This window comes from Bos indicus x Bos taurus, chromosome 17 (genome assembly GCF_003369695.1).
Source record: "Bos indicus x Bos taurus breed Angus x Brahman F1 hybrid chromosome 17, Bos_hybrid_MaternalHap_v2.0, whole genome shotgun sequence".
Lineage (NCBI taxonomy): Eukaryota > Metazoa > Chordata > Mammalia > Artiodactyla > Bovidae > Bos > Bos indicus x Bos taurus.
Window position 1 is genome coordinate 18586025 of NC_040092.1, and position 23935 is coordinate 18609959.

At 41.4% G+C, this 23935-nt stretch overlaps 1 protein-coding gene and 1 long non-coding RNA gene across 3 annotated transcripts in view; one reads left to right on the forward strand and one right to left on the reverse strand.

Annotated features, from left to right (window-relative positions):
* Nucleotides 1–17237, reverse strand: part of ATP2A2 (ATPase sarcoplasmic/endoplasmic reticulum Ca2+ transporting 2) — a 57996-nt gene extending 40759 nt beyond the window's left edge. Inside the window, exons 1-5 of one of the 2 annotated variants that reach the window (XR_003515221.1) lie at nucleotides 16507–17237; nucleotides 15793–15810; nucleotides 15605–15687; nucleotides 7911–8015; nucleotides 4260–4398 (exon numbers count right to left, since the gene is read on the reverse strand). Coding sequence is in view for 1 of the 2 variants with exons in the window: in XM_027566815.1 (XP_027422616.1) it covers nucleotides 4260–4398; nucleotides 7911–8015; nucleotides 15605–15687; nucleotides 15793–15810; nucleotides 16507–16624 (463 nt within the window). In the remaining variant the exon portion in view is untranslated. The remainder of the gene's footprint in view (nucleotides 1–4259; nucleotides 4399–7910; nucleotides 8016–15604; nucleotides 15688–15792; nucleotides 15811–16506) is intronic. The other variant, XM_027566815.1, reaches the window with a different exon arrangement.
* Nucleotides 17238–17373: 136 nt separating this feature from the next.
* On the forward strand, nucleotides 17374–19924 carry LOC113907534. Its single transcript, XR_003515222.1, has 2 exons — nucleotides 17374–17549; nucleotides 17765–19924. It is a non-coding gene; the product is annotated as an uncharacterized LOC113907534 (long non-coding RNA).
* The last annotated feature ends 4011 nt before the right edge of the window (nucleotides 19925–23935 follow it).

Below are 23935 nucleotides of genomic sequence, written 5' to 3' on the forward strand. Positions count from 1 at the left end.
TAATAAGTATATTCACCTAAGATGAAGGATTCAAACTCATCTTAAAAAAAAAATTTTTTTTTTTAAATATTAAAAGAACGGCAGTGGTTGCCAGGACCTAGAGAAGGGAGGTAAAGAGAAATCACTGTTAGTTTTCAGTTTGGGATGATGGAAAAGTTCTGGAGATGAATAGTAGTGACAGGAGCACAAGGTGAATATACCTAATGCCACAGAACTGTATACTTACAAATGGTTAAAATGGTAAACTTTATAATATGTTCATTTTACCACAATATAAACAAGAAAGGATTACTCCTATGTCACACACACAAACTGTGGGTAAGTCATCTGTCCTTCCTAAACTATCAAATGCAACATATAAAATGCTGCATTATAGGGAATGGAATTTCACAGTGGTGAAAGTCAGGTAGACACAGGTTATAACGGAAGTTTTGCCACTGTGAGATATGTGCATTGGGAAAACCAATAAATTATATAAAATTTGCTTAACTATCCAAAAAAGGCCAGGTAAGCTTGGTGGTTGTGAAAACTAACAAGTCCTGTATGACTAGAGCACAGTGAGTGGCATTAGACGAAATCACAGAAGTAGGAGCTATACAATGCAAGGTCGTTCAGGGTTTCTTTTCTTTAAAGAAAAATTGTATTTCTGATGCGTGAGAAGCCACTGAAAGGTTGTAGCAAGTGAATTAATATAACCTTTAGGGAAGTCTAGCTTCTGCGTAGAGAACAAACTGCAAGAAGACAATAAAGGAAGCCAGAGCCTAGTTAGGACATGACACGATGATGATATGATGCCAGTCTAGTCAAGGTTATGGTTTTTCCAGTGGTCATGTATGGATGTAAGAGCTGGACTATAAAGAAAGCTGAGCGCCGAAGAATTTGCTTTTCAAAATGCTTTTGAACTGTGGTGTTGGAGAAGACTCTTAAGAGTCCTTTGGATAGCAAGGAGATCCAACCAGTCCATCCTAAAGGAGATCAGTCCTGGGTGTTCATTGGAAGGTCTGATGTTGAAGCTGTAACTCCAACACTTTGGCCACCTGATGCAAAGAGCTGACTCATTTGAAAAGACCCTGATGCTGGGAAAGACTGAAGGTGGGAGGAGAAGGGGACGACAGAGGATGAGATGGTTGGATGGCATCACCGACTCGATGGACATGGGTTTGGGTGGACTCCGGGTGTTGGTGATGGACAGGGAGGCCTGGCGTGCTGCAGTTCATGGGGTTGCAAAGAGTCGGACACAACTGAGCGACTGAACTGATGATGTCAGTGTGAGGTGACGGTGTGACTGAGGAAAAAACAGTAAATGTGGGCGTGTTTTGGAGACAGAATCAACTGGTCTTAGAAACAGAATAAGAGAGGAAAGAATTAAAACGATTTCCAAGTTTCTCTCAGTTAACTCTGTGGTTAGAGTGACTTAGATGGGAAAGATCGGTGAGACCCCAAATTCAGAGAAAAAGAAATCGAAACAGACAGAATAGATGTAAAGTCTATAAGGACGTGGGGAGGGGAGGAGGACGTGGGAAGGGGAGGAGAGGGTTAGATGTACAGAAAGAGTAACAAGGAGACTGACATTACCATATGTAAAATAGACAGCCAATGGGAATTTGCTGTATGGCTCAGGAAACTCAAACAGGGGCTCTGTATCAACCTAGAGGGGTGGGATGGGGAGGGAGATGGGAGGGAGGTTCAAAAGGGAGGGGACATATGTATAGCCATGGCCGATTCATGTTGAGGTTTGACAGAAAACAACAAAATTCTGTAAAGCAATTATCCTTCAATAAAAAAAAAAAAAAAAAAAAAAAAAAAACCACTTCCATTGAAGAGAAGCTGGTCTTAGTTTATTTCTTCAAAAGGGAAGATGATGCCTTGAGGATCATGGTGTATCTGATGCTGTAAACCACTGCCATCTACTGATGCAAACCAAGGATAAATGCTTTGGGGGTAATTTGGGGGTAAGTTTTCAAATATATTGAACACACTGAAATAGTCTATCCAGGATAAAAACTCTTATAATATCTTAGTTTGAGAGGCTGAAAGTGTATTCCCAGACTAAGCTGGAGAACTGGAAAATATACAAAGTCAAACAGAATCTTGTGCAATACTTAGGGGATCTTTAAGTACACCTGCTAAGTCACTTCAGTCGTGTCCGACTCTGCGCGACCCCATAGATAGCAGCCCACCAGGCTCCCCGGTCCCTGGGATGCTCCAGGCAAGAACACTGGAGTGGGTTGCCATTTCCTTCTCCAATGCATGAAAGTGAAAAGTGAAAGTGAAGTTGCTCAGTCGTGTCCGACTCTTAGCGACCCCGTGGACTACAGCCCACCAGGCTCCTCCATCCATGGGATTTTCCAGGCAAGAGTACTGGAGTGGGGTGCCATTGCCTTCTCTGTAAGTACACCTACCACATGACATAATTGTGGAAAGACAACTATCTTCCTCCAGCGTTTCCTTCCTCAGTTACGAGGCACCATCACATCCCAGTCACCTAAACCTGATATCCTGTCAGTATCTTTGATTGCACACCCTACTCCCACCCACCCCCAAACCTATCCAGTTATCAAAACCTGTTGCTTAGCACCTAAATCTGAGGCTCACTTTTCAAACTATGTATGACTGTAATTCCATGCCCAAGAGAGATTCCTAATTAATATTTTGGATTGAGACCTGGTAAAAACTGTTAGTGTCCCCAGATAATTCTGATGTGCATCCCTGCTTAAAAACTGCTACTCATAAACTCAAAATCCTTTCCTCATTATTCGTAATGCTACAGCCCTCGATAGCACTTGCTCTCATTAGCTCCTGCCTATCTCCAGCCTTCCCACTGTGCCCTAATTCCTACATCAGCACCAGAACCCCCCTCTAACTCGTGTTTTTGCTGTAAAATCCATGGTGACAAATGGTTAAATCTGACTAAGGTCTACAGATCTATAAAATAAATACTAAGTATTTAGGAGCAAAGAGGCATCATTTCTCAATTTACTCTCAATTCAGCAAAAGTGTGTGAATGTATATAGACTGAAAGGTGATAATGCAAGTTATCGTGATAACAAACATTTTCAGAATCTGGGTAAAAGCTAAATGGGAACTCAGACTAGTCTTGCAACTTTTAAGTCTGAAATTACGTCAAAACTAAGTTTTAAAAAATCCACTGGCCAAAACATTTCATTCAGAGTTGTACTTCTGTTAACATTAATAACCTAGCAAATCTTAGGTCATTTACACAAACTTTGCTGTCCTAAGTGATCAACGTGTGGGTAGACAGACAACACTATTCTTTTTCTGGAAGACCTATGACAAGGTAGCGGGTTTTTGTTGTTAGCCACAGCAAGCAACATGCAGGATCTTAGTTCCCCATCGCCTGTATTGAGAGTATGGAGTCCTAACCACTGGAAGTCCTGGAAATTTACTTTCAAAGGTCAAAACGGCAGAGCACAAGCCAAGAAATGCAGCACTCTGAATTCTCACTAGAGTGGGTAAGACAATAGAGACAAGCACACTTTCCCCACAAGTCAATGTGAAAGTGTTACTGTAAGACCATTCACAAAAAGAAAACAAGTATGCTGAGCTCAGAAGGGTGTGAAAAACCACAATGATTTGAAGAACCCAACGTAATGATTCGCCTGCAAAAAGATTAGCTGTTCTGACTGGCTCCAGGGGCATTCTGGGCTGTCTGAAAACTTGGCACTGACTTACAGTAAGGAGGACCTCTGAGATCTGTGAAGAGCTCTGGCATGGCAGAGGATTCACTCTTTAAAAGCCCAAACTCGGATCTCTGGCTAACATCCCTGGCTCAGTGTTATGTCAAAATATTTTTAAGTAGAGCTTTTAAAGTCATGAAATTACCCTTAACCATCAATTTGGTTTGATAGTTGCAAGTCTGACTTATTATTTGTGCCAAGAACCAAAACAGGAAAAACCATGTGCTCATTAACTAGTATTCTAACAAACTGCTCACTACAACTGTCAAATCAAGATTAAGTTCATCTCACTAGCACTAGATTTCTAAAATGTACTGAAAATAAATAAGCACAGTAATTCACCTTTGTTTTTTTAAAAACAGAAAAATCTTCTCAACATGAAGGGAGGTCCTAAAACACTTTGAAATTTTACAAAAAAACCGTAATTTGTTTGGATAGCACTAAAAATCTGTTAATCTAATTGATACACGTGAGCCTAATTTCTAAAACCTCTAAGTATGAACCCTGAGGAAAGGACTGCATTCAAATATACAACCTTAAAAAATGACCAACTCAACTCACCAGCAATTTCTACAATATCACCAGGAACTATGTCTTTAGCTTTAATCCGCTGTACACTCTTCCTATCTTGTCGATACACTTTGCCCATTTCAGGCTCATATTCCTTAAGGGCTTCGATTGCATTTTCAGCATTTCTTTCCTGTAAAAAAGAAAACAAAAGAAATTAGTAAACACAGCCTGCCACTGCTAAATGTTTCTAGCCCTAGGAATCAAATTTTAGCATTCTAACCTAAAATATAAATTAAAAAAAAAAACCCACAAGAGACACACATTAATAACATTAATAGTAAATGATTCACATCTTAAGATAATAAACACTAGGCCCTTTTGATTTTATATTAAAAATGAAAAAACTAAGCACCCTAAGAATAAGGATAAAATCAATGGAGAAAAGCAATTATTAGAACCTGCTGTCCCTAAGCACACCATGCAACATGGCCCTCACCTTTAACCTCACACACTCACACCATTAAATCAATCTTGTCTCCCATGAAAGCTGATGGTCTGGGTCTGGACTGCCCAGGCTCAGCCCAGGCTTTTCCACTCAAAAGCTATGTTGCCTGTGGATAAGTGACATGACAGACAAGGTTTACTGCCTACAAAACCAGGACACTAACAGTACCCACCCACTCTCAACGGGTTTGAGAATTTACAAGCTATCTGTAAAACGCTTAGGTTGTGCTTTGGCACATAGTAAATGCTTTGAGTGATGAATTAAGAAAACCAAGTTTTACGTCTCCTCACAAATTCTAAATCTCTCTCCAGTGGCAGAGACCAATAAATGGCTGGAAGCACTGCCAGTCACAAACCATATTCACCATAATATTATATATGAACATGTCAAGACTTAGTCACACACAATTTTTCTTCCCTAATTTCAAGATGAAAGATGTACAATTAAAATGAGTCATGCTGAAAAAATGCTAAGGGAAAGTGGCTTTAAGGGGAGGTGGAAGTTTATATGCCAAATTTGCCTTTTATTCTCTTAGAAAATAAGCAATTAGAAGGAGAAAGTCTACAAAGCAAGTGCCCAAATGAGGTTACTCAATTCAATGGACAAAGGAAAAAATTTCTTTCACTTCTTTCACATCTTTGCCCTCTAAACTAAACATTTTCAATTTAACTTTTACGTAGATAAAATTTATACTCAATACCATGTAATCTCATTTTTCACCTTGTGGTAAAAATTAAGTCCCCAAACCTGCTTAAAAGAGAATTCAGATGACAGAAAACAAAGCTATTGGCATGCGTGCCTCACTTTTTACATATGCATCCCTGAAAAAGTATAGGAAACCTTAAGTTTGGGAAGTTCATGACAAAAATAATTTAAATCCCTATCATATCTACTTAAGGCTAAGTTCAAACATTACTGATACTGCAGAAAAAATAAATTCTGAGCATTGCTGCTATTCAATTAGTCAAATTTGAAATCACTTTTTCCTCAGGATTTTCCCCCCTGAATGTATGAAATATGGCAGTTTTACTTTTTTCTCCTTCCTCAAGGTCATGTCAGGTAAAGTTTAACTGGACTGATCAAGGTTAAGATGTCCAGGAGCACTATATTTTGCTTCTATTAAAAATCAGCAAAGGTACATTTAAATTAGAAGCATAAACTTAAAAGATAAACTATCTCAGACCCCAAGAATGAAGATGCCAATTAAAATCACTTAAAGAGCCTCCCCTGCCGCCCACCAACCCAAACTACCAAAAGGAATATTTATATAGTACAGAGGGTGGAAAAGGGAAGCAAATGACCATGGATTCAGATTACATCAAAAAACAAGTCAGCTTGGGGAAAGACAAATATACCTTAACTTACTACAAACAAAAACTTAGAAGACCGTCTGAGGTCTCCTTTGTTCTAAAAGTTTTAACTCCTACCTACTCCACTCAAACAGGTCTAAACGTCGTTCCTCAAACACACTCTGTACTTCTCTGCTCATGCCATTCCCTCTCTGGAATATTCTCCCCAGCCTCCACCCAGAAACTCGACTTCTCTATGGTTCCCCCAATTGCTTGTCAGCTGTCCTTGATGACACTAATCAGAAATACACGCCCAACCCCTCCCAAATACTACCTTACACTATAACTCCCCTTACTTTCAGAAAGCAAGAACACTATAGTACTGGCACATACCCTTCTGTATATTACGTAAATAGGATTAAGATGTAACAATGTTACTCTTTTAATTTAAAACATACATAAAAGTCCTGTAAAAAATGCTGTTTTATTTTACTTCTATCCAGTCTGGCCCTGGATATAAATCTCAGATACTCTATGTATGTACTACCTATATGGCCTTTGATAAGTCAATCCCTCTGAACTTCAATGTCACATCTGTCAAATAGTACCTGTCTTATAAAATCACTCTTGTAGCTCAGCTGGTAAAGAATCCACCCACAAGGCAGGAGACCCTGGTTCGATTCCTGGGTCAGGAAGATCCGCTGGAGAAGGGATAGACTATGCACTACAGTATTCTTAGGCTTCCCTGGTGGCTCAGCTAGTAAAGAATTGCCTGCAATGTGAGAGACCTGGGTTTGACCCCTGGGTTGGGAAGATCTCCTGGAGAAGGGAACGGCTACCCACTCCAATATTATGATCTGGTGAATTCCATGACTGTATAGGGTCTCAAAGAGTCGGACACCACTGATCAACTTTCACACCTACTATGTAAATGGTGTACATTTAAAAACATGCACTATTAACTTAAGGACAGTCTAATGCTGTGTATTGTTTCTTTTGCCTAAATAATGCACAGAAGTATCATATCTACTTAACTACAAGCAATTTTTTTAAAAATCAAGAGGAATATGGCACATTTCTTCTAAGGAGGCATCTTTCTAAATGATAAATGAGCTCATTACCCAAAGGCCTTCATATTTACTAATAAGTTTACAATTTCAACAGGACTAAGTATGTGTAGATATTTGCACTTTTAAGAATGACAGATGCACTCTATTTCAGTCCTCAAAGAGGTGACTATATCCGTCAGAAATCTAAAAGATTAATATTCAAAAGATGACTGTGAAATATTAGTCTGAGTCTGTTAAACTATATAAAAAACAAAAATCAAACAGATCCACAGTCCTAGAAAAGTTAAAATTCTTAAACTAGCTATTTGCAGGAGACGAATCATGCAGACATGCGGCAAAAGTGTGATCCCATGATGTTTCTGTAAGAAAATTATCTTCCATTATGGGAATAAGGCCTGGGCACAGGACAATTAAGGGAAAACAGCCAGGAATATGCTCTGAACGTGAAATTTTTAGGATTCAAATAACTTTTACAGCTAAATCCACACACACACAAATCCAAGGATAATAAATATGACACTGGTTTTATGAAGTCTTTCATAGGAAGCAACTAGAAAATATAAACATACTGGTTCTCAAATTTTCTGGTTTTCCTTAAGTAGCTCCTTTAAACACTGTTCTTGATTCCATGCTACCACAGAGCATGAGCAATTTTAATAGATTATATATGCAGGAGGTCTAAAATTTTGCCATTAAATAAATTAATAAATAAAAAACACAAGCAGTTCCACAGCTATTTTTAGTCAACACACCAGAAAAAACAGATAATAGAAAGACTAACAGTTTAAATATCTTACGTAAATTACCAAAATTTAGCACTGCAGGAATTATTGCTTACCTGCCATACACCCACAATTGCATTGGCTATTAATATAAGTAAAATTACAAAGGGTTCTACAAAAGCTGTAATTGTTTCTTCACCTTCTTCAAACCAAGCCAAAACCTAAAAGAGAAATGACATTTATTAGAACTGTAATGTGTTCGTACCACAAAAGTGGCTGGCACTAAAGGAATTATTATGATACATAAAATCTTTTCTTATCATCCTTAGAAACAAAAGGTAGCAAAATGTAATGACATAAATGACAAGCTCATATCTTGTTCTCACTAACTCTTAACACTCAAAACTATAAACTTCTTAATAATTTAAGAACTAATTTATTTTTCATGTAGTAATTGGTTTAAAATTCAAAAAAAATACTTTGGAGAACTAAACCCCATCCATTTCCTATGTATATTTTTCAGAAGAAATAAAATAAATTCCTAAATTTAAAAGGCAATCATCAGACTTTGTTAATTTGGTTAATACTCATATGAGATAATACCTATGTGGCACAAATGCATAGTAAAAGTAATTTAACCACTGACTTTAATATTAGTGTATATAAACTGCTAATGTCCCACATATTTTCCGTGGTGTTACTGAAGATCATCACTGCAAGGTTGTTCTGAGATCAGGAATGTATTCTAAAGGTTAACCTCCATATGACATCTAGTATAACACAGCATTTCAGAGACTATCTAAGCCCAAAAACGTTACAACTGGCCACAGAACACTGTCCCAAGAAAAATGAGCAAAGAATTAACCTCTAGCTCACCCAACCATAACTCTCAGATTTAAAAGTTAAAAGAGAGCCACATTGTACTTCATAATTGAGCATCTGTAATAAGAGAATCCAACACAATGATAAATAAAAAGTAAAAGAGGCATCTAAATGGTTAAATTTTTAACAACAAATTTTTGTGGAAAACTGCCAATCCAAAAGGATGTTAAACACATCTCATGATTCAATCTGGGAAGTAAGATTTGCCTTTGCCTTTTAACACTACTTAAAATGTTTGCATATTCCACAATGAAATCTTTTCTTTAAAAGATCTATTCAGTAAACAAAGAAAGCACTGTTTTTGATACATTGAATATTGTCAGATATGATTTATGGCAATAGTGAAGCCAGTGACTAAGTCTGTACCTAGTGAACACCATAAGATGAGCTTTGACAGGAACAGCAAACAAGCAGAAAGATGATTAAGGCAAGATCCAACATGAATTTTGCAAGTTTAAAAGAGGGCAACAATGAATTAACAACAAATATCAATTTGTTAGACAGGTAGTCTCACCACCATGGCACCAACAAAAGAAACAGCAGTTTGAGCAGGAAAAAAATCCATGAGACACAAGTACAAGGTCCTGAAAGATTAATCAGGGCAGGCAAAAACACCAGAATGAATAGAAATTGTTGCTGCAAGCTTTCGACAGGGCATTCCTGGTGTTAAGGCCAGGCCTAATGCCAGAATGAAAACTTCTCTAGGAAGTTATAAATTTTGATAGATGCAAGATCACAGCTGCTTTGATACTAGCCTTTCAAACATTTGCCAAGGAGAGCATATCAGAAATAAGAAACTTAATTAGCTCTTGGGGGAGAAAAATGGCTCAACTTGAAGAGTAGCAAGGACCTTTCCAAAAGGTCAGTGAGGCATTAGCAACTGTAAGATAAGCTTCACACCTTGTTAAAGTGAGTATGAATTTCCCTCTTGGCAGCTAGGCCTGAGGAAAAAACTTAAAGCAATATTCCACATCCACTGGAGCAAAGGAAAAAAGACTCAGGCAAGCAAGCAGCTTCTACTTTTCAAGAAATGTGTGGTTCCTTTGCACAAGTGGTATTCATCAGTAATGCAACAACCGTCATCTGTATTATGCAGTAGCCTTTTCTTCCACTATGTGACTTTAAATGTTTATGTGTAACACAGGCATTTGGTTATTTGAAGGTTCTGTCAAATGTATGATTACTGACTGATAAGAAACTAGTGGGCAAATCTCTCAATGTGGATAGTGCTGGACTATTTAACGTTGACAACCACCAATTTGCTAAACACTTCAAAAAATATTTAAAAAACCCAAAGAATTAAGTGCTATAACTCACTATAACTCACAATTAAGTGCTATAAAATAAAGATGAACCATATTTCATTTACTCCTAAGAATCAATACAGTCAATCATGTTCAAACCACACTGTGTAGTCCTTCATGGTTTTGTTTAATTGAAAAGAAAATCTCTCATGTAAATGGGAAGATGCTGCTGAGAAATGAAAGACTTCCTGAGTTTGGGAAGGGGGTAGTGAAAAGAAGAGGGAAACTGGATGACACATTATTATGTCTTTTTAGCATTATAGTACAGTCAGTTCATAATTATGGTTTACTAGAAATTACACAAAATATACAGAGGCAGGGAGAGGAAATGTTTCTAAAAACTCTTTATTGAGAACAGGTTGAATATAAAGGATTATCTGTTTGTATTTCCTTTTGTTTACTGTTCTATCCGCAGGGTCCTAGAAGAGTCTCCGGTATATAGGTGATGCTCAACCATATATTTATTGCATACAGATGCATAAATAAACAAATCTCATACACGTCCCTACCTAGCAGTATATAAACTAAACACAGAGCAAAAAGGTAACTAACTCATCAACAGTGTCAAAAGGAATTGGAAAGACTGCTGTAGAATCATTTTAGACAGTGTTTCTTCTTTCCCTGCTTTTCACTATTAATACAGTAAAAGTACTTCTGGGGCTTACATTATCCAGACCCAACAAGATCAAAACTTTCAAACTTGTCAATCCCATTCAAAGTAACCACTTGCTAGGTTACTTTATTTATTTAGTTCCCTGACCAGGAGTGGAACCAGGCCCTAGCAGTGAGAGCACTGGTTGTGTTGTGTGCGCTCAGTCTCTTAGCCATGTCCGACTCTTTGCGACCCCATGGACTGTAGCCTGTTAAGACTCCTCTGTCCATGGAATTCTCCAGGCAAGAATACTGCAGTGGGTTGCCATTCCTTTCTCTAGGAAATTTTCCTTACCCAGGGTTTGAATCCGGATCTCCTGCATTGCAGGCAGATTCTTTACTGTCTGAGCCATGAGGGAAGCCCTAAAGTGCTAGACTGCCAGGGAAAGTCCCTAGCGAGGTTAACTTTAGATAGGATTGTGTACCTTCTCTTTGCTATCTATAAGACTGATCTCAACAGTGACTTCTGATGGTAGAGCCCAAAATGTCAGAGAGAAGGATTTAATTAAGCAAAATTTAATCCAAGGTAAAAAGACATGTTCTGGTATAAACTAGATCATGGTACTGTGTGACTCAATTATCTACATGTCAGAGTAATATGCACAGCTCTTAACAAGACTGTAAAAAGAAAGTGAGAGATAAGCACATTCCTAGGACTGAGGGTCCTAAAGCATGTACCAGGTCTGCATTCTTCCTTGTCTCCTTAGAAATTTGCAATGCATTTGAGCACTCAAATACTTGTTAGATGAAGGAAAAATTTATATCAAAAATTTTAGAAAGAAAAAATAGAAACACTTAAAGTATCACCACTAAGTGTTACAACAACTATCTGGGGAGAGAAAAATCAGCCATTATAAATAGTATGGGGGCTTCCCTGGTGGCTCAGTGGTGAAGAATCAGCCTACCAACGCAGGAGACGCAGGTTTGAATCCTGATCCGGGATGAGTCCACACGCCACAGAGCAACTAAGTCTGTGCTCTAGAGCCTGGGAGCCGCAACAAGAGAAATAACTGCAATGAGAAGCCCTTGCACGGCAACTAGAGAGTAACCCCGGATCACCACAACCAGAGAAAGCGCCCCACCCCCAAGTCCCTGAAGAGCAACGCGATACACTCAAAATAAATAATTTTTAAAAAAAAGAATGGTATGGATTAGACTATATATTATCTTCCAATCCAAAGTTCATGTGAAAACACTCAATATTTTCAGATTTGAGAATATAATCTTTTTAAAAACAAAACAAAACCCCCAGACATTCACCTTTCAAACCATCTTTTAAACACAGGCTCAAAATAAATTATTTGAATCAATCAGTAAACTGCCCATTTTATCCTTCAAAATAATTAAACCACAGGAAAAATTTAAAATCACTACATTACCAAATACTTCTTGAATACATCTTATTGAGAAAAGCAAAGTAAATCAATTTCATGTATTCTGAAAATGCTACCAACATAAACTCATCCAGGTATTTCTTTTAACAAAAGCACTAACCTAGGCTCTAAAAGGAATTAATAGTCCCTTCAAAGGTTTCAGTAAGAAAAGACAAATTATTCAAATATAAACCAAAATTTGAGAAGTGTCTTAGTCTAAGAAAGCTTAATTAGCATTTTAGGGTCAATCTAAGTAGCCGAGATGGGGTAATAGGGGTGAAAGATAGAAAAAATTATGCAAATTGGGTTACCACAGAGGACATGAGTCAGACAGATGAGACAAATAGTCCTCACGCTCACTTCCCTCAGGTACCATCACCTTAGACACCTCTCCTGACTTCCCAATTTGAAAACTGCACTCTTTCCACATGGCCCCTTATTCCGCCACCACCCTCCTCACCCACTTTTTCTCCACAGCACTCTCTCCAATCCAACAGATTATTAAATATTTTAATTTTTTAATCTGTCCCCATTAGAATGTCAGCTCCACGTAGGATACCGTATTTCCTTCCAAGCTGTATCCCCAGTGTTCATGCTATGTACCTAAGATGCTCAATTCCTAACAAAGCAGTGAAGGGAGAAAAGAACAGGCAGTCCAATTAAGCAATCATGATGTGTTATATGAAGGGCAAAGTTGGTGAGCAAGGGGGATGGAAAGAAAAAGTGAAAGGAAAAGAAGGTACTGAATGTCAAGGAATTTCTAATGTTACTTCATATGCAACAGAGACACACAGCTCACTTCTTCCAACCCAAAGGGACAAGTTAATTAAACTTTATCCCTACAGGTCACAAGTGTAAAACATTAATGCTGTTCCCTACTTTTTGCATCAGCAAAATATTAACTTTGGTTAACAGTTTACTACTTAATTTGACATTTGAAATATGTCACTAAAGCCTAGTATTTCTTGAGTAGAACCTGATAATGCATCATGTATTGATTATAAACCTATTTGCTTCTCCAAAAGAACATGTACTTTTTACTGTTTTGCCTGATAAACGAACAGGAATCAACAAAATCAGATTCTTCACCGTCTGAGCCACCAGGGAAGCTCATAGGAATCAACTGATTATCACAAAAGATTCAGTGCTCTTTTCACAGATAAAGAAATGTGGAATGAAAAGGTCAAGTACAATGCAGCAATAGTCCCAATCCCCATGAAGAAAATCAACAGGTTTATATCCACACTGTCTTCAAACAAATCAAAGCAAATTAAAGTTACAGTACTTCCTAAACAATAAACGTTTAAACTTTCCTGTTTCTTTAGTCACTAAGTCATGTCCGACTCTGCAACCGCATGGACTGTAGCCCACCAGGCTCCTCTGTCCATAGGATTTTCCAGGCAAGAATACCAGAGCAGGTTGCCATTTCCTTCCTCAGGGGATCTTCCCAATCCAGGGATCAAACCTGGGTCTCCTGATTGGCAGGTGGACTTTTTACCACTGAGCCACCTGGGAAGCCCAGACTTTTTTGTGTTTAGCAGCCCATAAAATAAAAACATAACACAGTTCACTTCCTAAGCAATAACTCCATGTGGTTACCTAAAAGGTAACTCAAACTTCAACTGAGAAATATAGACCTATGAAGCTATAAAAAGTCAACATCCTACCTTACAGCAAAATTAAAGCATGTATTTAAAAACCCACTTGAGGGAATTTCCTGGTGGTCCGGAGGTTAGGATTCGGCACTTTCACTACCAGAGATGGATTGGGGAACTAAAGTTCCCCCAGGACTTGAGGCACAGCCAAAAAAACAAAGTAAAGCAAAAACTACATCATAATGCAAAGTATTAGTATAAAGTCACTCAAAACTGGCCACTTGAGATTCTATGTAACTCAAACAGTCAATAGCCTGTCTACTGGAAATAATGCCACTGATGTTCCAACACTGCCTTAAATCACACACACAAAATATCTCAATAAAAATTTAATCTTTGGCTTGTATACAGCACCTGATTAACTTCTAAGAGGTCCCTAATGACCTCACTGAAGCCCAGTATCAAAACTGCAAAACTTGAGATTATTTTAAAATTATGTAGCCAGTTTAAACATAAGCATTATACTAGCTCAAACACATTAGTTGTTTTGTCCCATGACAATGTAGAAACTAGCCAAACAGCACTATTCTTTGAATTGGTAAAGCAGCAGCCACTAACAATTTTTTAACTAATCAAGAAAAAACAGACACATATAAGATATAGAGTGATTAAGTCAGGATGCTGCATGAGTTGCTATGATACTCTCTTAATTTTCTTCAATGAAAACCATAGAAGACATTTGTGAGGAATTATTAATGGGTACACATCACTTGGCTAACATGGCGTGATATATGGCAGTCTCATGGCAGAATTTGAGAAATTTCAAAAAAGCTCACCTCTTGCCAACTTTTTTCCTTCACCTAAAGTAAACAAATGCTCACTGCTTCATGTATTTAGTTCTCAAAATAGCCCTCTGGGGTAAGGTTGTCAATAAAGACTGAGGTAGATCCCTGAGGCTTGCACGCGTCTTTTGCAAACACACAAAAAAGAAACCTTGAAGTTGCGTCAAGTTTGCAAAGCCTGAAAACAGTTATTGCATTTCTCATCCTGGTTTTTATAAGAATAAAATACTGCACTTTAAAGAACAAAAGGCATCTCTTGTTAGGATTAAGAACATCTGTGTCCTATTCATGACCATTTTTAGGAAAACTTGGAGGTCCACTGCTCATGAGAAAAAAAATGCAATAAAACGTTAATGCTGAACAGGAAAAAAAAAAAAAACTAAGAATCTAGAATTATCCTTTTCAATGCCCATCACCTTTCTTCTGCTGTTTGCATTTCACCAGTTTCTTAGCAACCATACAGGACTCAAGCGGGTAAGCACACACAGAACATGAAAAAACAATGTGTTTTTTTTTTCTTTTAAGATCTAGAACCAATTGTACTAAACCTTGTTCTCTCAACCTAGGAGCCACTCAAGACGGGGGTCCAATTTAGATAAATATACTACCCTAAAGGTCAGTGACCAAATTTGGTCAACAGTGGTGCCATCACTGCCGTCATCATTCTTGTCACTGTCAGAAACAACTGTCACCTTGCCATTACCAGGAAGGGAGAGCAACTGGAATATTCCTTTTGTAAGTTCTATTTACAGACTACAAAGAGCCCAACATCATCTTAGTATGATCTTACACAACGGAAGAACCCAAAACAGAAAAAGCCTTCCAATAAGCAACTTTTTGGTATTAAAAACTGATAAACCACAAGAATTTATAAAGACCCTGCCTGCCACATTTGGCAACAATTTCTAAATGGACTGCAAATGTCAGGCATTCATTTATTTTCTGTATAGGAATGGCGTGTTCTATTTATAATTTTCAAATACCTAGAGTATTAAAAAAAAACACAAAAACACAAAAACACAAAAACCCAAAACCAGAAACACGAAAATGCAGCTTAAATATCCAAATAAAATGTTCTCACTCAATAGACAGCTGCTTCCTGCTTTTTCATCTAAGGTATAGTCTCAACTTTGGGGAAATAGAAGAAATTTCTTTATACTTACAAAAGATATACATGCTGCCAACAATAAAATTCTAACTAGTAAGTCTTCAAACTGCTCAATCACAAGTTCCAGCAAGGTTTTTCCTGTTAGAAAGAAACATATTTGTTGTAAATGTCATCTTAAGATCACCATACGGGGGGGGGGGGGGGGGGGGGGGGGGGCAGAAAAAAAATGTTGAGCTTACTTACCTTCTTCAGCCGGTAACTCTGTAGAAATTCATCAGGCAACGTGTCAAGAGAAGGAAAAGAAAAAAAAAATTAGCACTCTTTCCAAAAAGAATTACTAAATTATCACTGGCTTTGAAAGATGCACCTAGATATATGAACATTCAACAGTATTTAATAGAAACCATACCAAAATGCTACCCCAAGAAAATATGCAGTACTTGCTGTACTGATCTACTCTGAAACGTGGAATCTTATCAATACCTAAGCAGGGTTTCTGAAACAAGGAGTCATTTCAGCCCTGTCATCACTTCTGCCAGATGTGTAACTTTGGGTAGTAGAACGGTCAGAGGCATTCTCAACTACAGCGACGCCTCATAAACCGGCTAGGGACGAGAAAATGTCTCGCAGGGCTCAACCCAGATGCAGGAGGCTCATCCCTCCCTCTGCCGGGGCCAGCTGCTGCTGGTGAAGAGCCGCCGAGCTAGCTGCGAGCGGTAGAAGGTCAAGGGCTGGAGCCACGCGGGTGTCGAGATGAGGCGCAGACCCGACCTCAGTGCCCCCCGCCTGCAACCCCTCTCCCGCGGGGCCGGCGCGCGGGCTCAACCCGTCGCCTGCAACCCTCGGCGGGCGCGGAGCCGAGACCCACGAGGTGGAGCCCGGTCAGCCATCTTTCCTGGCTCTCGGGCCCGCGCCGAGCCGCGCGGGGTCCCTGCAGCCCCGGCGCCGAGCACCTACCGTTGGAGCCCCATCTCTCCTTGAGCTTCTTGACCTGCTCCAGGCTCAGGCCGGTGCTCTCGTTGACGCCGAAGTGGCCCAGCACTTCCTCCACCGTCTTTGTGTGCGCGTTCTCCATGGCTGCGGGGGCCCGGCCGGCCTCGCCTCCAGTCCCCGCGGCCTCTTCGCCTCCGCCTCGCACTCGTGCCGCGGGCTCGTGCCACCCCGGGCGCCCAGGCGCGGACTGGTCTCTTCCCCTCCTTCTCCTCCTCCGGCCGCTTCCGCCTCGTCGGGCGCTGAATCACCCCGCGCCCCCTCCCCCAGACAACCGCCCCTCTCGCTGTCCGGCCCTCGCCGGTGCCCGCCCCGGGCACAGCTGGACGGTGGGCGGGGGGAGGGGGGGTCCTGACCCTCCCTCCCCTCGTCAGAAGGGAGGGCCTCCTTCACTCTCAACCGCCCGCCGGGAGTGCAGGCCGCGGCCCCGAAGCCCCCTCCCCGTTCTCCAGAGGTGATTCTCAGCCCCGCCCGGGCCGGAGGAGGGGGTGTTCTGCCGACCCTTGAGAGCGGAACGGAGCGAGGGAGGCGAGCCGGCGGGATGGTGCGCAGAGCGCTCGCCTAGTCCCCTCAGCTCTGCACCCCCGACAGTAGCTGAGGAAACTGCGGCGGAGGAGAAGGAGGTGGCGTCGGGGACGGCTCCGCGGCGGCTGCTCTAATAGCATTTATCCGCGGCTGCCTCCCCTCTCGCCGCCGCCGCGGCATGTGGACGCCGCTCATTGGCCAAGAGGGCCCAGCGCGGCGCGGGAGGCGCGGCCCCGCCCCCTCCCTCCGGCACCCTCCCTCCCGCGCGACTGGCGCCCACGCGGCCGCGCAAGCCCCGCCCCCTCCCGCGCACCGCCCCCAGGAACCCGGATCGAGGCCTGAGCGCGCCGCGCCCGCGCACTGCAGCCTGCGGTCGTCTTCGGCGGAGCCCTATCCCACGGCCTCTTTTTGGTTCATGAGGATCACGATTCCTACCCGGCTCAACCACCTGCAGACGTAGAACCCAGGAGGGTAGAGGGCTCACGGTGCGCTTGCTGCATTCGCTGCCCCTAGGGAACTGCCTGTTCTTCTGAGTCGGTCTCGGGTTGGGGGTGGGTGACGGGGAAGGCGAGGCCGAAGAACCTACGAACTCGGTCCTCGGAGAGCTTCCGGAAGCGTGCTAGGGTTGGTGTCCTTGGTTCGCTCCCTCGCCCTCCGCCCCCAGGGTCGCGCTCAGCGTCCCTAATCTTATATCTTTCAGAGCCCCTCTCAGGAACGGAGGAGAGGAATTCCGCAGTTCACATCCCACGCGGCCAAAATCCCTCATCTGTCGCTTCGGGAACACCGCATCCCACACCCCCTGCCGAGAGCTCCACCGCACGCAAATAACCAGCCCTACCCCAGCGCCTTCTGTGCTCAGAGGGAATCCCACTCTGGGGAGAGGAAGAAGGAGGTTTTATTTTATCTTTAATACCCCACACAGCTTTTTATACGTAGAAGTCACAGATTACACTACTGTAACTTAAATAAGCGAGAGTTGTGTTAGAAGGTGCGTTTCTTGCACATTAAGATCAGGCTATTTTCTAGACTCCCACTTTCGTTGGTAGCAGAAAAAAGGGACTTTAATCCAAAATCTGCTCTTAAACCACAGATATTTGCTGTAGAGGTCTACAGAAAACCTCCATCAACAAAGACCTACTGTATAGCACAGGGAACTCAATAATCTGTACTAACCTATATGAGAAAAGAATGACAATAAAGCTATAAAACTGAATTACTTAACTGTACACCTGGAACTAACAGAGCATTGTAAATCAACTGTATTCTAGTTTAAAAAGTAAATGAAAAAAATTTTTTAAAAACTATGTAGCATCAAGATAAAGAGAATTTTGCTAATATAAAAAAATTAGACTATTGGGACTTCCTTGATGGTCCAGTGGCTAAGTAAGACTCCATACTCCCCATGTAGGCAGTCCAGGTTCCAATCCTGGTCAGGGAACTAGATTCCCCCACGCTGCAATTAAAGATCCAGAATGCTGCAAGTAAGACCCGGTTCAGCCAAATAAATAGACTGTTTAACAGAGAAAAAGACCTTCTCATTGAGTTCAGGAGCAAAAGGTGAACATATTTGCATCACAGAGCAATTTTCTTAAGGGACCCTGTGGCAGGATGAAGCATATAGTCCGCTTTCGTGTTTGGCTATGATGTACTGTCCACAGCAGCCAAAGCAGAACAAAAATCACCTCAGCTGTCCCAGATGGCTCAGCCTCAGGACCTAAGGAAGTGTTAGTCACTCAGTCGTGCCGACTCTTTGCGACCCAATGGACTGCAGCCCAGCAGGCTCCTCTGTCCATGAGATTTTCCAGGCAAGGATACTGGAGTGGGTTGCCATTTCCTTCTCCAGGGGATCTTCCGAACCCAGGGATCAAACCTGGGTCTCCTGCACCGCAGGCAGATTCTTTACTGACTGAGCTACAAGGGAAGCCCTAAGATAAAGTCCTTTAACAGATGCAAATCACAGTGCATTACCGGATTGAAAAAAATCAGGCAGGTCATTTAATTATTTCCAAGGTGTGGAGGCTGGTATGCAGTTTTGCTTGATACTTGGAAAAGGACCAGCAAAACCCTATACCAAACAAACAAAAATTCTAGTGTATGGCAGTGCACTAAGAGAAACAAGGTAGAAACTGGTTAGGTCACAGGAATGGAGCCTCTTGCAGGAGGAACAGGTGACTGCATGGTGGGCGTGTGGTAATGGAGGGCTGAGGGTTCTTTTCCTTCTCAGACCAGGTCTGCTCCACTTCTTACACATTCTGCCTCACCCCAGTGAGGGTAGAAAGGCAAGAGGATTGTTAACCTCAGTCTGGAAATTATCTCAAGCATTTGACTTTGGATCTGCGGCTGGGTCTCTGCTTGGAGTTGTCAGCACTTCTGCTTCTTGAGAGACTCCTGAGCAGGGCTTTTGTGCTGAATGCTGTTCCCCAGATCTTCGAGCTTCTTGTTCCATGTTATCTTTTGGATCTCAGCTTACATGTTAGCTCCTCAGAGACATCTTGACTGACAAAGGACTAGGGCTACCCTTCCCAGTCAAACTGGCTATCACATTATTGTTTTATTTTCTTCATAGCACTTACCACTGATGTGTTTTCTGCTTAGCTGTTTACTGGCTGTTTCCTCCTACTAGGATGTAAGCTCCATGAGAACAGGAGCTTGTCTAGCTTGTCCATCATTAGGATGCAGAAGACCCCTGGTATATATCATTTATAGAATGCCTACTGTTTGGGTGAATGAAAGAGTTCCCACCATCCCTGATCAGTGACTTGCAAAGGGCTGGGCTATGGAAGGGCCCCAGCAAGTTTTTGCTGAACTCAAGTTTATTGATTTCCAATTAGTGAAATAAACAGGTTGTGTTAGTCACTCAGTTGTGTCTGACTCTTTGTGACTCCATGGACTGTAGCCCACCAGGATTCTCTGTCCATGGAATTCTCCAGGCGAGAATATTGGGGTGGGTTGTCATGCCCTTCTTCAGGGGATCTTCCTGACCCAGGGATAGAACCTGGGTCTTCCGCATGTCAGGCAGATTCTTTACCATCTGAACCACCAGGGAAGCCCTGTCGCCTCATGTGAATGACTGTGAAGCTTAGGTTTAAAGCAAACGAAAACAGCGAAGCAGCATTATAGGTTTCTCAGAGACAAGCATATGTGTAAGTTCACATTGGTAGTGTTATCAGACTGTTCTTTGCAAGTCTTCTATTTCTCGGAGGTTGGAATACAGATATTCCTCAACTTACCATGGGATTATGTCCTGATAAACCCATCATAAGCTGAAAATGTCGTAAGTCAAAAATGCATGTAATACACATAATATACTCCTGGGCTTCATAGCTTAGCCTTCAATGTGCTCAACACACATAGCCTACAGTTGGGCAAAATCACCTAACACAAAATCTATTTTATAATAAAGTATTGAATATCTCGTGTAATTTATTTAAGGTGAAAAACAGAATGGCTTTAAGTGTATCAGTGTCTACTCTTCATGATCTATGTGGCTGATTGGGAGCTGCAGTTGGCTGCTGCTGCCCAGCATCTTAAGAGAGTGTGATAGTGTGTATTGATGGCTTGGGAAAAGATCAAAATTCAAAATTCGGTTTTTGCTGAATATGTATTGCTTTCACATCATCATAAAGTCAAAAAATTATAATTCAAATCATCATGAGTCAGGAACTGTCTGTATTCCCTTAAACTGAAACAGTGTGCTTGGGCTTGGCCCTTTCTGTGTCACATACCAATTATGCCCTTGGTTCCTCAACCCATTGGTGTCTCTAAAATATGTTGTTTAGAGGTTGCCAAAATTTAGCAAAACATAGCCTTCCAAAGGCAGACAGATCCACTTACTCTTATGTAGAAATCAACTTAAGCTCAATGGGTTTTATACACATACTTCTTGTTAATAAGGTTAAGCAAAATACGAATGGGTTTTAGAAATAGTTGACCCTTGAACAACACAGGTTTGAACTGTGTGGGTCCACATATATTCAGCTTTTTTTCCTATAGTGAATATGGAATACTACATTATCTGTGGTTGGCTGAATCCTTGGATTTGGAACTACGGATGTGGAGGAACTGTATGGGGACCAAGTCAGATTTTCAACCTCATAAAGGGAGGGTGGACACTCCAAACCCTGTGTTGTTCAAGAGTCAACTGTACTATATATATATATGTGTATATATATATATATATATATATATTTTTTTTTTTTTTTTTTTTAACCAAGGGCTGCAGGTATATTCAATCAGTTGGGGGCAGGGAGAGGAAAGAGAGAAACTGATTCAGAAAGATGTATGATTTGATCAAAGACCCTCAAAGGAATTAATAAAGGGCGATATTAGCTGGTAGTAGGCATGCATGCTCAGTTGTGTCTGACTCCTTGCAACCCCATGGACTGTAGTCCGTCAAATTCCTCTGTCCATGGAATTTTCCAGGCAACAATACTGGAATGGGTTGCCATTTCCTACTCCAGGGGATCCTCCCAATCCAGCGATAGAACCAGCATCTCCTGTGTCTCCTACATTGGCAGGTGGATTCTTTACCACTGTGCCACCTGGGAAGCTGGTAGTAGGCAGGCTGGTTTAAAAAGCTAGGTAGAGACTTCCCTGGTGGTCCAGGGACTAAGACTTGAAGCTCCCAATGCAGGGGGCTCAGATTTGATTCCTGGTCGAGGAACTAGATGCCACATGCCACATCTAAAGATCTCACGTGTGCATTGTAAGTCTTTTCAGTCATGTCCGACTCTTTGGGACCCTGTAGATGGTAGCCCCTGGCTCCTCTGTCCATGGGATTCTCTAGGAAAGAATACTGGAGTGGGTTGCCATTTCCTTCTCCAGGGGATCTTCCTGACCCAGGGATCTGCTGCAACTAAGGCCCAGCACAGCCAAATAGATAAATATTAAGAAGAAGGAAAAAAAAAAAAAATCTAGGTAGACAGAAAAGGCCCAATAGAAAAAAATGACATGCCAACTTCCCAACGCTCTACAACCCTCCCATAAGACAATGGAGATGGTAAAAGGCAGTCTGTTCCATATTTGGACAGCTCTAATCATTAAAGCAGTTTCATTCTGGGCTGAATCCACCTCCCACTAGCCAACTTCATTGGCTCTTGTTTAACCCTCTGGAGTAACTTTGAATAAGTTTAGTCTCTCCTCTGTGTGAGATCCCTTCCAGTATTTCAACGTATTTATCATGCTCTGTGAGTCTCTTCTCTCAGGTAAAAAGAACTGCTCAGCCTCTGAGCTGTGATGTGTATAGCAGGAGTCTGCAGCCCCTCAGCATCCTTGTCATCCTGTTGTAGAGACACCCAGCACTGAAGACAGGATCTCGCAGTGGAGTTATCACTGTCCACCTTTGTTTCCACGCTTTCTCCTGCACATTGTTGATTTGTGCACATTGTTGATTTGTTTGATTTGAACAATCAATTCAAAATTGAGTCCTGTGTATATAAACTGCAGTCATTTAATCTTCCCATCGTCTAATTACACTGTTGATCATTTTAAACCCAGGTACTGAACTCCGACTGTAATGGAATGTCTTCCTGTTCACTTTGGCCCATCTTTGCAGTCCAGTGTGGTCTTTGGAGTCTTCATCTTCAAGGGATGTTTTAGCTGTATGCCCCAACTTGAGTTACACACAACTTTGATAAGCATGGCTTCTGTCAACTGGTGCAAATCAACTTGACTACAGGTTCCAAAGTCAGAAAAGTGAAAATCTTATAACACACTCTCTTGCCTCATTTTGCATACCATGTTATTATACAGATCATTCTTTTGGTTGTACACCTGATGTAGTCAGCTTGACTTGAGGATCATGACATTTGAAAAATACATGTTTACATACTAGATCAGAACTGGTACACTAAGGTGTTTACACTGAAAGGTAAGTGGGAATTAAAGCCATCCAACTTCGTTACATCTGCTGTCTCTTAGTGACTCTGGAACACAAGCTCACGGAGTGGAATGCCAGGCAAAATCGCCTGTGCTATTACATTTACATTCTATGTTATGTAAATTGTTAAGCAGCCCACCATGGGCTTACAAGGACTGCAGTTGCCCAGATTTACAACCAAAGAAAGAGCCCAGAGTCAGCAACAGAGACATCTGTGGTTTAATGGATGGGGGAGCTTACACATCTGAAGCAGGGTCCTAGAGCGACACCCTCACTGTGTGCCACAGATGGTAGGCAGGACGTGGTGGCAGTCTTCACTCCCAAGGGGAACGAGAGATTGATGTCAGGTTGGCTTATTAGTTACCAGGGAAACCAGCAGAGGGACATGTTCTTCACCACCCCTTTGATAAGCCAGCACAGGCTAGGGGCTCGGGCAACTACATAGGAAGGTCAGTCCTATGCCTAGGGTTTAGGTGAAGCTGGTGCTCGCTGGACAGGAGACGTGCAAAAAGCAAGAGAACAGACATCGTGAGCGGCCTGACCATAAAGTCTCTCATGGTAATTATGGGATGTTAGTCCACTGTATTATTATCTAGCCCACCTTTCTGGTCCATAAGGACTTGACGAGAGGACTCTGTCAAATGCGTTGCTAAGATCTACGTAAATTTTCTGCAACAGTCCACAGTCTAGTGATCTTTTCAGCGAAATGTGTCCAGTTTGGCGTGGCTTGTTACTGATCATATGTCAGTGCCTAGTGACCACTTTTTGTACATGCCCACAGACTATAGCTTTAACATCTGAGACTTTGCCAAACTTAACAGACTGTCTTTTCCAGAATTTGGCCCTCTCCCATTAATAAGCATTCTTTTGATGGCTAAGTGTCAAAAAAACTCCAACTGATTAGCTTATGCTTATGAAAAAAGAACTTATTGGGAAGTAGATCCAATTCAGAACAGTTTGATCCAGGTGCTCAAATAAACTAACAGAATCTCT